The 17,195-nt window shown below is 43.2% G+C and overlaps 1 protein-coding gene across 8 annotated transcripts in view; it reads right to left on the bottom strand.

The window, feature by feature from the left end:
• BPTF (bromodomain PHD finger transcription factor) overlaps window positions 1–16,137 on the bottom strand; it is a 67,692-nt gene extending 51,555 nt beyond the window's left edge. For all 8 annotated transcript variants that reach the window (XM_035103992.2, XM_035103990.2, XM_035103996.2 and 5 more), the window contains exons 1-2: window positions 15,208–16,137; window positions 789–1,611 (exon numbers count right to left, since the gene is read on the bottom strand). In XM_035103992.2, the coding sequence (XP_034959883.2) occupies window positions 789–1,611; window positions 15,208–15,883 (1,499 nt within the window). In that variant the 5' untranslated portion in view covers window positions 15,884–16,137. The remainder of the gene's footprint in view (window positions 1–788; window positions 1,612–15,207) is intronic.
• Between the last annotated feature and the right edge of the window lie 1,058 nt (window positions 16,138–17,195).

The following is a 17,195-nucleotide window of genomic DNA, read 5'->3' as shown; positions in this document are numbered from 1 at the left end:
CTTCCATGTACTTCAAATTGCTGTTTTATGAGATCAGGTCTGAGGTGTGAGAATTGCATTGCTCCAAAAGCTGCTTAGTTAATAATGGTGTCAGCATAGTTGCAATTTCTTTTTCTGAGACTCTTAAAATAAACAGTATTTAAAATTTTATTCTTAGAAGAATCAGTGATCTGGCCCTTGGGCTTTTGTTGATATTCAGCAATTCGTAATCTTTTCTGATGGATTCTAAATTTCGGGGTCTTTCAATCATGCCTCTACAAAAAGTGACTTTGCACACTAAGCTCTACTACTTGGGTCATCACAACATAGCAGCTATGTTGCATTTGGATTTAAATGAAGTCACTGCTTAGGCTTGAATTTGTAAGTTATGAGCAAGATGAGAAGGAAAGAATGGATTCACAAAATACTAAAAATTCAGCAGTAGTACTCTCAGGGTCAGAAAAACTATCACTTTGGAGAAAAAGAAAATAAGTAATACTGTTAAGCTTGTTCATTCAAAAAACATTAAATACAAACACTAACAAAATAACACAAGTTTTCTGTTGCCATACAAGATCTTATGTTTCTAACCCCTAACTTTTGTTTTGAAACACTGTAAGCAGGAGCCTGGTATTTTTCAGTGATGGCCACTTCATTTCACCATTGGCCCCTCACCACCTGTGGTGCAATTTCTTTAATATTGCATGGAGATATAAAACACATTTTTGGCCTAATATAAAAGAAAATCCCATCTTCTTGAAAATCCAGCATGCACCAATATTGTTACTGTGCTTAGAACATTTACTTACATAACAAGCCTCCTGTTCAGGAACCAGTATTTCCGCCTGTTTCTGTCGTATCCAATAGGTTCATGTCGAATGTATGGTTTATTTTTTTGGATTTCAGCAATACAGTCCGTTACACCAGGCACCTTATGTGCTACACAAACTTCACACTGCCATTCGTCCTCAGGTACCTCTTCAAGAGGTGGCTTCACACACTCCAAGTGGTACACAGCTGAGCAAGTTTCACAGCAAAGCAAATCCCCCAGTTTGTGACAAACTCTACAATGGTCATCGTATTGTATCACACCTTCCGACATTAATTCCTCGCGTGCAATGTTTGTTGTAAGAAACTGATCCACTAAAAACTGCAGGACTTCAATTTTATTCTCAACGGGTCCATAGGGGTAGTCATCTGCGTCTTGGAAAGGAAGAACATGATGATATTCCTTGTCACTCTCACAATAAACCCGCAGAACCTCGGGCCACGTCATTCCGTCTATGAAATACAATGTGGAATTAACGCTATCTTTGAGGTCAGCAGGTCCAAAGGTAGTATTTGAAGTGTCTTCTTCACGTAAAACAGCTTTTAAAAGCACTATATGCATCTCTGCCATAAGTGTACACTGCTCCTGGCTTACCAGAGCAGCACAGAAGTCCTCAAAACGAAAAGGGGATAGTCGCAAGACAGTGCCAAAGTTCCGCAGTACCTCATAGATGGCAATAACATTCATTATATGCTCATTAGGCACCATTAAGTCCTCTGAGGATTTAGGCAAGTCAAGAGAAGGGACATCTTTTTCTTCCAGAATTGGAGAACGTGGACGATGTACTCTTTGTCTCCTCCTACCTGTAAGTAGAAAGGAACAATAAAAGATTAACAGGAAACAGAAGTAGATATAAGTTTACTTATTATACAATGAATGTGATGTGAAATAAGAACCATGTTAGAAGTTTCTCGCACACTCCAACGATCTTACACAGTTGTATTTAACTTGCACTTCAACATAGGCAGTGATTCTTCTACCTTAAATCGAAACTAACATACCATGCATGACTTTCCTTTGATGAAAACACCTGCCATTTACAAGGGTTAGAACAAAACTTGCCCCTCTGGAAATGGAAGGGCTCTTTCCATTTCTCAAAGGAACCATTTTACATTGGAAACTGCCCTATGATCCTCAGATGAAGGGCAATATAGTAATTTAATTAAGAACCATCACCACCACAAGGTAACTATTTTATCTGATTTTCTCTTCCCCATGTAGTCTCCAACACCACTAATACTAAACTTTTTCTCTGACACAGGGGATACCGGGAGGTCCCTCCCATCTTAAGTACCAGCTCATCGCCAAGCGCTGGGGAAAGCGGGGAGGGGTATGCCTCAAGCGGAGACTCAGGAAGTGGTGACCGAGGCTCCAGCAAGGTAGCGGAGCCCATGCACAAGGTGGGACAGGAAGGGGGGAGCAAGGGGGGAAGGCCGATCCCGCCGACCCCGGAATTACGCAAGAAACGTCGTGGGAGGAGATTAGGTCTTCCCAAACTTCTTTGCTGGAAGAAGACGCGCCAACCTCCATTCGGAGGTACTGACGCCTAACTGGCAACATGTATATAGATCGGTCCGAGCACTGTAAATAATCAGCACTTAATAAAGCCTAAAAGGACAATGCTGTGAGGAGTCGTTACTCTAGAGTAGCCACATAGGCATCTCTGACACTTCCTAACTCTGTAATTCAGTTGCAAAAGCTGGAACTGTTCCGTTTTCTCTTCAATGATGAACAAAACCATATTACTAACAGCAAATGGGAGAAATCACCGCACTCTAGGAACACTTTACTAAATAATCATTGCAGCGGTTTGCATTCTGATACACTCAAATCTAGAACACGGTTTACCCTGGATTATGGTTTCCATTTAAATTAGATCTCTCTTTTGCTGAAGCTACTCATCCATATTTTATACAATGTTTCTCTGATCACAAAAAAGCAATAAGCTGTCTAATTCAGAGTAGTTTTGATGTCAAAGTCCAGGGGATGTGAAAGTGTCTTGCATTTCCACTAGTTTTGTTTCTCCTGCAACATCCAAAGAGGTACACACAAGTAAAATCTATGCAAACTAGATGTATATCCAAAGCTAAAAAATCTTTCCTTATGAATTCTTCTTTAGACTTCACAGCAGTAGGGTAACAACTAGATATGTGAAACACTTAACAGATACTGTAGTGGTAAATAGGTAAAGGTAAGGTAAACAGCATTTCTGTGTGCTCTGGCACTCCAGGGTGTTCTGTTGTGCCAAAACCGATTTAGTCATGCTGGCCACATGACCCGGAAAAGCTGTCTGTGGACAGCTCCCTCGGTCTGAAAGCAAGATGAGTGCCACACCTCATAGTTGCCTTTGACTGGGCTTAACCTTCCGGGGGTCCTTTACCTTTACCTAGTTGTAAATGCTGTGGGATCCAAAGCCTTTCTAAAGAAAATTAAAAGTGAGTAGGAACCCTAATTTATTTATTTGTTTCTTTGTTTTTAAACTCAAATGTTTTGGACAAATTGACACAAACCAAGTTTTCTAGGTATGCTACTGGTACAGAAGTTATTTTTTTCCTTTTAAAATCTCTTATGACAAATTCCCACAGACTCTTCCTCTCCTCCAGCTGCAACCTGTTATCACTCGATAGAAGCACTTAAGCATCAGATTTATTTACTCTACAAAATGTTTTTATATAAAGCAAACACATTGTGACACAAAAAACCTGAGAGGCTCCCTTTTTATTTTTGCTATTGGATGCTGGTCGTATGTAATTTTGTTATATTTATAGTACTAAAATGTTATTTTCTGTAGGTAATTATATTTGCTACTGTGTTGTTTTTCTAGGCTATTATGAAATTATTTTTGCACCGTTTGGTTTTGAAATGTTTTCCTGTTTCCGTTGTTGTAAACCACTTTGAGAATGAATTTTATGTGGAAAAGCAGCATACTGTACAAATAAAATCAATGAATAACTTGCTGAGTGAATCACTTGGTCCAGATTTATTTCCAATCTTTCACTGGACTCCTGTCAATAACAAATGGTTGTCATGTCAAGGTTCCTATGAGGACAAAATTTAACTGGTAAACGAGGCTACTGATTTCTTAAAGAACTCTTGAAATCCATATAATGTACTGGTATGTGTCTATTAAAAGTGCACAGGAAGGGGGAAATGCCATTGGCAGTGCTGTTATGAAACTACCAATATTATTTATTTAGATGGTTCAAGGTTAACTCAACAATTACTTCAGAGCTTATTCTGGAGCATCAGGCATAGTCCATGCTTCCAATGAGGGGGCAACAGAAAAATGGGCCATTTCAGTGGTGGCTTCCTGACTGTGGAATGCTCTCCCCAAGTGCCATTTTTATTGATCCTTAGGAGCCAAGCAGTGTTAGAAACTCAGATATATAAGTTAGGTGCCAAATGGCACCTGGGCTCTAGGTTACGGTTGCCACAACGGAATATCTATTTGCTAGAAGGTTTGACTAGATGGCCCTCAGCATCCCTTCCAACACTACAATTATATGATTCTATGATCTCAACCACAGCGGGTGGCGCTGTGGGTTAAACAACAGAGCCTAGGGCTTGCCGATCAGAAGGTCGGTGGTTCGAATCCCCGCGATGGGGTGAGCTCCCGTTGCTTGGTCCCAGCTCCTGCCAACTTAGCAGTTCGAAAGCACGTCGAAAGTGCAAGTAGATAAATAGGGATCGCTACAGTGGGAAGGTAAACGGCGTTTCTGTGTGTTGCTCTGGTTCGCCAGAAGCAGCTTAGTCATGCTGGCCACATGACCTGGAAGCTGTACGCCGGCTCCCTCGGCCAATAACGCGAGATGAGTGCCGCACCCCAGTCGGTCACAACTGGACCTAATGGTCAGTGGTCCCTTTACCTTTATGATCTCAACCACATTGCTTGATTGTCCCCAGTATGCAAGAAGAAGTAACACACAGGGGAAACGGAAATAGTATTAACTATAGACTAAGGCAGAGGGTTTTTAAACGGTGGTCGCCAACCTGGCACCCAGAAATCTCCATAGTCTCAATTGGACCCGTATCAGTAGTTGGCACCTGGGGAATTTCAAACACTGGAGCCAAGTAAAAAAAATTATTATTTTTTTAAACAGGGCTTTGGCTTTTGGTCTTTAATTTGAAGGGCTTCAAGTAATTTTGGCCTATTTTCGTGCAGCAGGATCTGTAAGACCAGTCCTTTATTTGTAGAGATGCATTGTTTAGGTTTTCATTTGTTGTGCTTTTTAAATTTGGTTTTAGTGTTTATGATGTGTTTGTAAGTTGCTTTAGTTCACTTTTGTGAGAAAAGCAAACAACAACAACAACAACAATCCAGTTCAACAACCCCAAATGACATTTAGTAGTTTTCCATTTTAAATAAAGTCTAAAGTTAAGATATCAAATGCTGGCCTAAGAGACATAATAAGCCTGGTGGCTTTCACCATTTTCCTAAACCTTAGTATCCATCACAGCCCTTGTTTAGGAGGACACCCCACGTCTATGGCGCCATATACTTTTCCAAAGTTAACATTCTGACCTTCTTAGTTTTTGGTCAGTGAGGGAAGACTATTCAAATAACTCCAACACAATAATTCTTTTTTAAAAATCACTTTCTTGAAGTGATAATGAACTTTTTCATGAGGAGGCAACTACATCCATCTTGCACTTGTAATGTGCCTGTGAGTTATTCAAGGTATTTTCAATAAATTACTGCAAAATTTGGAACAGATTGCAGTGGGGAATCTTGAAGACTATCTCGTGAGAAAGCTATAATAGCTTCTAATTGGTCAGTGATGTCCTATTCACATGAGCACGTTCTGTAGTACTGGAATGTTTGCACAGTTAGAAATCAAGAGGTCAAACTTAGAGCTGGTGCATGTTCAGAACTTAGCAACTGCCAAGTTTACAAGTGTGAGTGGCCCAGCAAAAGCAACCCTACAGAGTTTATATTTTGTGTCTCATTGCCTCAGACACAATGATTTTTAATAGACTCAACTCAGTTCATACATTCAGCTGTCAGCCATGAAATATTCAATAATTTAAAAATCATCAACAGCTAAGTGTGTGAACCAGGTCTTTTGAGAGTTCACATACCATGTGCTTTATACTACGCATACATGGTAACAGAACAGATGTCACAATTTATAAGCAAAAAACCCAACAAGTATTTTATCACTGTTATTATTGTTGCTAGTACTATCACATGCCCTTTGCTAGCAGGTCCCTGGGCAGGTTACAATTTAAAATTCATAACTAACAACCATTAAAACAAATGTCAGTCAAAGAAGAGGGTGGATCCTGAAAACACACATCTTAGACCAGGGTAAAGAGGCGCATCTTCAGCATTTGCCAAAAGCTATACAGTACAGTGAAGTTGCCAGATGCAATTCTGTGCAGAGGGAATTCTACAGTTAACCTGGTAACAGGATGCATCCTCATTTAAACCTGATCTGCATATATCTTGTTAGGGGGGAAGCACAGATACTTAGCACAACATACACTCAACATAGCTATGACTCTGCACTTTAAATTCTGCTACAGCAGACTATAGAAGTTAGGTAGAGCCAACAACTAACTGCCCTACTGGTTCACGAAACAAAGCTCTGAAAAGAAGCACTCCAGGTTATTATTTAGTTCTCATTATGAGGCTAGTTTGGTTGTGGGTCTTTAGTGTAATGGACTTTAGCACATGTCAGGGTTATCAGGGTTCCAAATTTGAGAACTGTTAGCAATAGGGTTAAGTTGTCTGCCTTATAAAGCTTAATAAAAACAATATAATAATGACCAACTTCATAAGTTTGATGGGAGGATAAAGACTGTAACAATATTTCAATTAACCGGAAGACTGGACTGGATGAGGCTTTAGTTACACAAAAGTCTGAATGAGAATGCACATTCCCTGATTTACAAAGAGATATATCCAGCCAGTTTAATAAGATGCAGATGTTCAAAGGGAAATGTGTACCCAGGCACACACCTGCATGAGTACTGTATGCAAAATTTCCTTTTAGGATTTGGGCAATTGAACTTCAGATCTAATGCCAAGCTTAGGCAATATAAATGTGAACTTATATAAATACGTATTTGCTTCTTCCACTTTTAAGTTCTGCCTCCTCTTGTATGACCTTCTGTAATCTTTATCACAACAGCACATCAAGTGCAACATATACACAAAGGGGCATGCCTATTGGTTTTCCCATAACTCTGCACTCCTCTTTCCTGGAGAATAATCAAATCTGCATTTTAGACAGCTTTCAGAAATTCTGCAAGAAGTTTAAAACTTCTGCATTTTGACAGCTTGGGCTAAGTCTGCAATGAATGAGATTTCATTCTGTGCACTTCATCTTGTTTTACATGCTTTTATTTACTTTTGGTACATTACCAGTTATCCACTTTCAGTCTCTGAAAAGGATTAGCAGCAGGTTTAAACAAAATTTTATCTTTATCTTACACTGAAGACATGTTATTTCAAAGCCTCATGTGCACATCAGAATACCAAGCCACTCATAGTTATTCTGTTCATCAACAAAGAACGGCAATCTTAAAATCTCTTTAATGGAAACACACACAAGGAATGAAAGCTCACAAATGCTAAAAATAGACATGCATTCTTTGCAAAGAAACCATGCTAAACCATGGTTTAGCATGGCATGAACAAGCCACAGTGAACCTAAGGTTTGCAAATGCACATTCTCCTTCTGGGTTGTCATTAAGAAATTGTGAAGCTTTCAGTTTGGAAAAATGTGGTTTGTCAAGATGTCTAGAACAACGAACTGTGAGTAACATTAACTACTGTTAGTTTAAGACACTGATGCACCCCTCCCTCCACATGTTCAGAAAAGGTGCTGATATTCTGATCTGTACCCTCTTTTCAGTCGCCTTGCACAAGTTACCCAGATTACAAGTATTCTTAGATTGCCAACCTACATCTATATAAATAAAAATGTAAGTGTCCGTTTGTGGATGACCAAAAATCTCCGAAACCGCTTGAGCGATTGCCGTGAAATTTTGACACAACGTTGCATTCCAATAAGGGAGTGTTTGTATATACCATTAGATTATACAGATGTCACACCTGTGACAGGTAAAAACATGATTTTGTGTAAAAATAGCACCCTCTGTGAGACGTCAAAGGTTGAACAGACCCTATAGTAGAGTCTTTACTCCCAGGACTGCACGGGGAACACGATGGCGTCATTCCGATGCCAGCGTGCAGAGCGTGCTGAGAGTGGGTGCTCGACGGCTCCTTCTGGCAGAGCGGGGCTGGAATCCTCTCCCTCCCCCACCTCGTCTCTCCCCGCCAGCCTCCACATGTCCGCCTTCCCTATCCGGCAGGGAAAGCGGACAGGCCCTCCCCAACGCGTCCGTACGTTAGGCGGCTTCTTCTGGGGGATCGGGGCCCCGATCCTCTCCCTTCGCCGCCACCTCTCCCCCCCCGGTCCTCGGCATGTCCACCTTCCCTAAGGGACTACACCTCGACCGGCTTCCCCCTCACCCATCGGGATCCGCCAGGGGAAACTCCCGGAACATCCCCAAAATGTAAATACGGTATGTGAGGGGGGGAAAGGAGAGGGGTCAGGGTGGAGGTTGACGTTGCATGGGGCGAAGATGAGGTCACTTGCCGGGGGCAACAGAGAGAGGGGTGTTGTTACATCATCCACCTCTCCTGGGAAACGGGGCCCCTGACTGAGCCACAGCAATGCATGGCCGGGTACAGATAGTTTAAGAATAAACTTTCTAGTGCTCTTGTTGCAAAGAAACTCTTAAGGTATTTACAAACCACAAGCCATGCAAGATTTGCATGGATCAAGGGTACCTTATGGGCTGCCTTCTCCTGCATTAATGTAACTACCGAATGAGGCCTTGCTTCATCTCCTGCCACCATCTGAGGTGCGGTTTATTTTAATTCCTTCATATCGAAATACTAAAATTTATACTGTTTTTCCTTTCCAAAAGAAGTTGCTCAAAGTGGCTGACAAAAGTATTTAAAAAGCACAAAAATAAAAAAATAATCCACCTTTTTAAAAAAACTAACAATTGCACAAACCATTACTAAAAGCAACATCTAAGAATAAAGAGGAGGAAGAGCTGGAGTTTGCAATAAACAAATTACATAAAGCAACAGCAGACACAAAGGCTTGTTTAAAAAGAAATGTCCTCAATTCCTGGCAAAATACAAAAAGGGAGCAGGGAGTTCCACATCTAAGGTACTGTCACAGAGAATGCCCCAATAAGCATATAACTAATGCACAAAGGAATGTGGCCAGGTGTGACAGTGACTTTAAGAGGAATGCAAAAGCTGATGCACAAGCCAAAGCTGGGTGAAAGCACTTCTGGTGGCATCTTAAAAGATGCCAAGTCCAGGACCAAGTCCAGGAGTACTTCCAAACTATGAACTTGATTTTGTAAGAGGAGTGCAATCAAGGCCAAAATGGGCTGGCATCCTAGTCAAATTAACTGTTATTTAATCCAAGCCTTTTTTGAAGGAAAGCTTTAATAACATGCTTACCGTTTTATGTCATGTGACAATTAAGTTGGGTGTTCTCGTAAATCTAACCAACTCATGGATTGTGAAGAGCATTTTCACTTCTGCAATGAAAATTCTTGGGGAGGTTCAATGGACCTCAGAAGAGTGCATACAACTTAACAGAGCAGCACCCCTAACCTTAGCCCCGCCCAGAGTGATATATATTGCAATTGCCATGCCACTTGTGCAAAGGTAATCAAATACTGAAAGGCATCCCTGCCCACTTTTGGCAGAAGCCCTACTAATTCTGTGTGATGTGACTGTAGGACGTGCTACCGTTTGGTGGAGGTTTTCAGTCAAAGTGAGTGAAGTGATTCAATCGAATAACCGTGCCCACTGTGATCCTGAATGACAACTGCAACATATCAGTGTGAACAGAGCACCAGTTGCTAAAGGGTAACTATTAAACAGATCTCTTCTTCCACCCCCAGCCTTTACACCAAGGAGTGCATTGTTGAGGTCATGGTATGGATTACTAAAGCTTTGCAATATTGCAAAAAATATTAATCCTTACCCTAACTGTGGCTAACAGATTGGAATCACCTACAAGCTTGCACATCAATCCCCTGCTCTGCTTACCAAGATGCGCTATTTCTCCATCAGCATTTACACTTACCATGGTTAGCTTGAATAGCACTTTGAAAAGCTGCCTTCTAACAAACTCTAGTTTGAAGGAGTCTTAACACTGCCTGTGAAAAGCAAAGGGAGGGAGAACTTGTATGCAAAGCGGGGAAGAAAAGAGCTTGCAAGTCTATAAGGCATATATTACCACATCCCTGGGCCACTGTTGTACAGTGCTCATTGGCATAATGTAAATTTTACAAAATGAAACACCCAATGTTCTGAATTATTAGTCACTCCACTTTACTCAGAATTATTTTCCAGAAACATCACATTCTCAGTAGTGTTCGAAATTAGCTTTGGACCACCTGCGACCAAGTGAAGATGCCTGGGATGGTGCCTGACACCTTCACCATCTGAGGGTCACTGGATCTAGACCAGGCACCCCCAAACTTCGGCCCTCCAGATGTTTTGGACTACAATTCCCATCATCCCTGACCACTGGTCCTGTTAGCTAGGGATCATGGGAGTTGTAAGCCAAAACATCTGGAGGGCCGCAGTTTGGGGATGCCTGATCTAGACTGTTTTCACACACTAATACCCCATCCTGTAGAACTCTATCCATTATAGTTTATCTGAACAACTGGAATGCATTTCTGGAACTAAATTGCCATTTCTGTGCAGCCTGAGCAGGAGCGGTCACCATTAAGACATCAGAATAGGCCAACATATATATGGACTGTCCCTGACAAGTCTTTTCTTCTTTAAGGTCTCAAAGCTCTTAACCTAGCTTAAGGTTGTTGTCTTGAACTAGCCAGGTGTTTAACTGAGAATCAATCAGTCAGCCTATCATTTGAAAAACAAGACTTTAGAGCTGTCTTGCCCCCAAATGGCAACTAGAAATTCCATTTTGATGACTGCAACCTTGGTTTAAGGAGCCATTTGGCGCCTAGCTTATACACCTAAGCTTCTAACACTGATTCTATAGAACTTCAACAACACGCCTACTAGGGTGTGTTTGTGGGTGTGGGTGCACCAAGTTGGTCAACAGGTGGATGCAATATTTGCCATCCAGTACACAGAGCCGAGGGCTTGCCGATTGGAAGGTCAGCAGTTCGAATCCCCGTGACAGGGTGAGTTCCCATTGCTCGGTCCCAGCTTCTGCCCACCTAGCAGTTTGAAAGTACGTCAAAAAGCAAGTAGATAAATAGACACCGCTCCAGCAGGAAGGTAAACGGCGTTTCCATGCACTGCTCTGGTTTGCCAGAAGTGGCTTAGTCATGCTGTCCCCACATGACTTGGAAGCTGTCTGCGGACAAACGCCGGCTCCCTCAGCCTATAGAGTGAGATGAGCGTTGCAACCCCAGAGTCATCCACGACTGGACCTAACGGACTGGATCCACGACTGGACCAAACCTTTACCTTTATACCATCACAACCAAAAGATTATGCTAGGGCCAAACAAACTATGTCATACCGGAAGCCAGCAGAATGCAGGTGCACATTGTTCAAGTTCACCTGCCCTACTGTTCAGTTGTTCCACATGAGGAGGAAACGAACTGCAGCACTGGATTAGTATTATGTTGCTTCTTGTTAACTCTAGGCCAGTGCTCTGGTTTGTTTCCTCCCTGTTCAGCAAAGAGGGGAACAGCGGGGCAGGCATGATTTGACAAGTGTATACCACCTTGCTGCTGATGAACCAGAACAAAAAAAGCATAAGTATCATTGGCTATTGTAAAGACAAGGAAACCCTGGCACCAACTGTCAGAAAGAAGAAGAAGCCACAAGAAATGCCTCTTAAGTAAATCTGGCTGTTTTGTTTAAGGGTTATTCCATGTCAAGTAATCAAATTTTTGATATATATTTTTTACCTTATGTCATCCAATTTTCTTAATATTTTGTACATGTTGAATGTTCAAAATTAAGTTTAAATCTAAGTTGTTTTTTTTATCTCATCCCGTTTTTTAATTATGAGGGTTAGAAATTAAAACTAATAATAAATTGACAATTTTGGCCTTGCTGGGCAAAAAGCTAAGAACTCAGCTCAGAATTGAGATGGTTCATGAAATGAAGTAAAACAGAAATTCTTTCAAAGCATTAATTGTATCAACAGCAAGCTATCACTCTCCTTTGAAACACATTTTTAAAGGAAAAGCCTGACTAGCTTTTCAGATGCCTGAAAAATAACTGATATTATATTTTGAAGCCTAGTTTATTCTGTTATATTTCACTCCAAGAAGACCTATGTATCCTAAATAGAACCCAATAAGGCAGACATGGATGTACCATATATATAAAAAATTAATGTGATCTCATTGAGATCCCAACATGAAATTTTGCAGGTAGAGCTTAGAAATATTAAATCATCAAAAAGAAAATTTGGAAATTTTTGAATATATTATTTTAATCACTTTTTAAAATTTAAAATTTTATAACTTAACTTTAAAATGTAAAGGTGATCATGTGACATATCACATTAAAGCCAATGACGTTCTGAAGAGATTGGTATTTTTAATTTTGACATACCTCAATTCTAGGTTGAGCTTGTAAGGTTTTTGTGTAGACCAAAATTGCCAATTTTTTTGAAATTTCAAACCCTCATAACTCAAAAACATGATGGGAGAACAAATTTAACACAGAGATCTGGGACCATCTCTTATACTGTACTACTTTTAGGAAAGAAAGTGGAAGCAATATAAAATGGTAAGGTAAATGTGATTTGATCACTTGATATAGAATGCCCCTTAACACCAAGTGATACTGACATTACCTTTAGTAAACTCTTTTAAAAACCGTTAGAATAATCACTATCTATCTGAAAAAGTCATTTCCACTGCAAGACATCAAATATCTATCAATGGCACAATGTTAGCATACAACACAAATTAGATACAAAACAATACATATTTTAATTTGTAATCTGATTAACATTAAAACTTAACATTTTAGAACTATGTTAAGAATTTATTCAAATCCATTCAGAAACTGAATCATATCCAAATTAAAATATACACTATAGAAACAAACTGAACAGCACTAACATTTGCTTTTCTAAAAAGCAACAATAATGAAGGTCTCCTTGGATCAAAATTCAGTTCCTATGTTGTGTATATAGAAAAGTATTAGTACTATGAAATAAACCCTTGCCAATGAAAAGCCACAATGAAGGGAAAAACCACAGCTAGGAACCATTACAGCTAAACAAAACTTTAAACTTGTTCATGCAGTGTTCATTCTCATATTGTGAATTAGCAAAGCTTGCCTTTATAAAGCACCTCAACAATAAACAAAATTAACCGCCTCTTGGAAAACTCAAAATCCATTTTAAAATAGAGAAGTATGTCTTTTGATGTTGTGATACAAATGAAAAATGGGTCCGATTTTCCCCAATAACTTTCACACAGCCACTGTACTGTACAGGCATATTTAGTAAAATGTAATCACGGGTGGTGCTGTGGGTTAAACCACAGAGCCTATGGCTTGGTGATCAGAAGGTCGCCGGTTCGAATCCCCGCGACGGGGTGAGCTCCCGTTGCTCAGTCCCTGCTCCTGCCAACCTAGCAGTTCAAAAGCACGTCAAAGTGCAAGTAGATAAATAGGTACCGCTCCAACGGGAAGGTAAATGGTGTTTCCGTGCGCTGCTCTGGTTCGCCAGAAGCGGCTTAGTCATGCTGGCCACATGACCCGGAAGCTGTACGGCGGCTCCCTTGGCCAATAAAGTGAGATGAGTGCCGCAACCCCAGAGTCGTCCGCAACCGGACCTAATGGTCAGGGGTCCCTTTACCTAAGCTATTTCAATATTCCACACTAGGGTTTTCCTTGTCAAACTGTAAAAGCACAGAACTGTCATATCAATCACATCTACCAATATATAAGTCCCAATCCTGATTGTTTACATACTTGATAAAACACATGCAAGAATATAAAAATAGTTGCCACCAAGTAAGGAAAGTTAAGCATGTGAGATTTTATGCAATATTTTGCTGAATTAAATCTACCTTTTTAATAAAAACCCGAAAACATTTTTAAAATGCTAAAAGTTCAGCATGATCCATACTACAATCAAACTCTTAATACCTATTATAAAAAGTTGAATATCATTTCTTCCAATGGTTGAACTGGCAAGGTCACCGTAAAATTAAAAACCACAAACTCTCTTTAAAACAAGCCGCAAGCAAACACTGCTGCGTAACAAAAATTGATATATATAAATAAATAAAAAGATATCCATTTGAATGTTTTCAATTACTACAAATGCATGTGATGGGCTTGCATGCTATGATTTAAACCATACTGCGCCTCCGCCAATAATTTGATCTCTATTCCCAACGCACTGCTTTCCTTTGTAAACAAAAACACCACCCACTAGTTTTGCACAAAGTCAAGAGTCTGCAAGATACTTCCCCCCCCATTCCCCGAGCATCACATGCGTGCCCCACACAAGCTCCCTTTCCCCTGCTATTTCGCTCAGCCCCAATTGATTCTTCCAGACAGTGGTTCCCAATTAGCTGATTACTGAGGACCCCCACGGACCCCTCACCCCACCCTCGCTTTGGAACATGTTGGTAACTGCAAAGTAGCTGCCTCTGCAAAGCAATTCTGTGCACAAAATGTGGGGCAAAAGAGTTTAGGTATACTACGAAAAAAACAGGCCATAAAATATGTGATATTACCATGCAAAAATGACAAAAATAGTTGGGGGTAGGGCAAAGGATGGGGCCGCAGATCCCGTGGACTCCTAACTGGGAACCCCTGTTCTAATACCCCCCTCCCCGCTTTGGAACATGTTGATACGGTAACTCCATGGTGGCTGCCTCTGCAAAGCAATTCCCTGCACAAAATGTAAGGTAGTCCCTAATAAGCAAATGAGTTTTGGTATACTAACAACAACAAGCCATAAAATGTGTGATATTACCATGCAAAAAATGAGAAAAAAATTAGTTGGAGAGGGGAGACAACGGATGGGGCCCCTAACTGGGAACCCCTGTTCTAAGACCATGTTTGCCATCTCCTCTTCCGGCGAACAAGTAGCCCAGGGTTGCTATTTATTTTCTCTCTCGCTTTCTCAACTTCTGCCACTGTGGCTTCCCGCACCTTGCCCTCTTCCTACCGGAGCCCCTTGCTTCCCCTCTCCCCACATCAGCCCCCCTTGCCGCGCGCATCCCCGTGGCGGAGGGGGGGTTCAGCACCGCCCCATTAACCCGCCACCCTACGGTAACCCCCCCCACACACCTAAAGCAAAACCCGTCCACCACCCCTTCCCTAACGCGATGGGCTCCGGGGTGGAACAAGTGGGGGCGACCCCACCCCCACCCCCTCGCCGTACCCGGGGTGCTGCTGTAGGTGCTGTGGCTCTTGAAGCTGCTCTCCGTGCAATAGCTGGCGTCGTCGTCCTCGTCCTCCTCCATCTCTTCGGGGTAATCCGAGTCGTCGTCGTCGTTCTCCTCTTCCGCCACGGCCTCGTCTTCCCCGGAGTCGGGCTTCTCCCCGGACTCGCCTTCCTCGTCGTCGGACAAGGCGCTCTCGTCTTCGTCGCTCTCATGGTCGTCGTAAACCACTTGGCTGCTGCGGCCGCTCCTCTTGGGAGCGGAGGAAGAAGCAGCACCACCACCGGAGGCGGCGGCGGGCGTCCTGCTTTGGCTGCCTCCTCCTCCTCCTCCCGCCGCCGCTCCAGCAGCAGACCTGCCCCTGCCCCGGCCGCTATTGCCTCCCCCGCCAGGGGTGCTGCTGCTGCTGCCACCCTTCCTCCTGCCGCCTCCCCTGACTGAGGTGGCGGAGGGGGAGGCCTGGGCAGCGGCGGCGACAGCCCCCCTCGGCTTGGGCCCTGCAGCACCAGCCGCCTGGGCCGAGGCCGCCCACCTGCCCCGGCTGCTGCCCCTCAGGCGGGAGCGGAGTCCCCCGATAGGGCCCGGCGGCGGGGCTGCTGGAGCCGGGGTGCTCTCCCGAGCCGGGGCCGCCGCAGGCTGCTGGTGCTTGGGCGGCCTGCCTCGCCGGCCCCGCATCGCTGGGCGCTGGCCGAGAGTGGTGAGGGGGGTGGTTGTGTGTGCGCGCGAGGGCCTTCGGGTGGTTTTTCCGAGCGGGCGGTTGCGCTCTTCCTCCCTCTTCTTCCCCGCCCCCCTCCCTCGCCGGGGAAGGAGGGCCTCCGGCGAGCTGCTCGGGCCGAGGGGCTTCAATGCGAAGGGCCGGCGTCCCGCTCGGGATCGCCGCCTGCCGCCATCTTGTTTCTTCGCCTGCTTGCCTCGGATCGCTCCGCTCCGACAGGAGGGAGGGAGGGAGGGAAGCGGCGGCAGGGCCGGAGCGGGTCACGTGACCGGGCCTTGCCTGCGCTTCGCCGGGAAAGACGGAAGGGGGCGCGCGAGGGGAGCTCGGCGGCGAGGATGCTGATGCTTGCGGATGCTGCCGCCTGAGCAAGATCTTCTTTGCACCCGCGAAAAGCCTCGTCCAGAAAACACACGGAGCACGTTCGCTTTCGCAGATAAGAGTTAAAACCGGCGGCTCATTTGCACACGCGACTAAAATGCCGCACGCATTGCAAACGGCCCCCTTCGCTTGCGTGTCTGAACCAGTCAGATGGTTACGGGTTGCCAGGTTGTTTCACCAGGGCACCCCGAAAGTTCTTGTTAAAGGAAATGGCTGAGCTTTTTTAAAAAACAAGTTCAATACCTTGCTACGCACGCTTCTTCTTTTTAAGACAACACCCCAGTTGTTGAGCTAAAATAATCCCATGATTTTTCGATTGACTTGGTTTTTTTAGGAAGACCCCAAAATTCTTGAGCTATTTAAAAAAAAAGGAAATTCTTGAGCTATTTTTTTAGACAATGCCCTCCCCCCCAAATTGTTCAGCTTTTTAATTTTATTACAGTGGTACCTTGGGTTACAGATGCTTCAGGTTACAGACTCCACTAACCCATAAATAGTACCTTGGGTTAAGAACTTCACTTCAGGATGAGAACAGAAATGGTGTGGCGGCGGCATGGCAGCAGCGGGAGGCCCCATTAACTAAAGTGGTACCTCAGGTTAAGAACAGTTTCAGGTTAAGAATGGACCTCCAGAACGAATTAAGTTCTTAACCCGAGGTACCACTGTATTTTGAGCCCCCCAAATCCTGCAAGTTTTCAATTGACTTGCCTCAGATCCAGGACAGAGCACCACCATTTTGGAAATCCCCACCCCTGGACATTAACTCCGCCTTTGAAATCCCATTAACATCCGGGAAAATGTCCAGACGTATGGCAGCCCTATAATATTAATCTTGGACATGGCAGAGCTTTCCTACATCCTTGGACTCAGCCATACGGCTGCAAATAAAACACT

This window comes from Zootoca vivipara, chromosome 2, assembly GCF_963506605.1.
Source record: "Zootoca vivipara chromosome 2, rZooViv1.1, whole genome shotgun sequence".
Lineage (NCBI taxonomy): Eukaryota > Metazoa > Chordata > Lepidosauria > Squamata > Lacertidae > Zootoca > Zootoca vivipara.
Note: the sequence above shows the minus strand (reverse complement) of the source record. Positions and strands in the feature narration are given on the sequence as shown.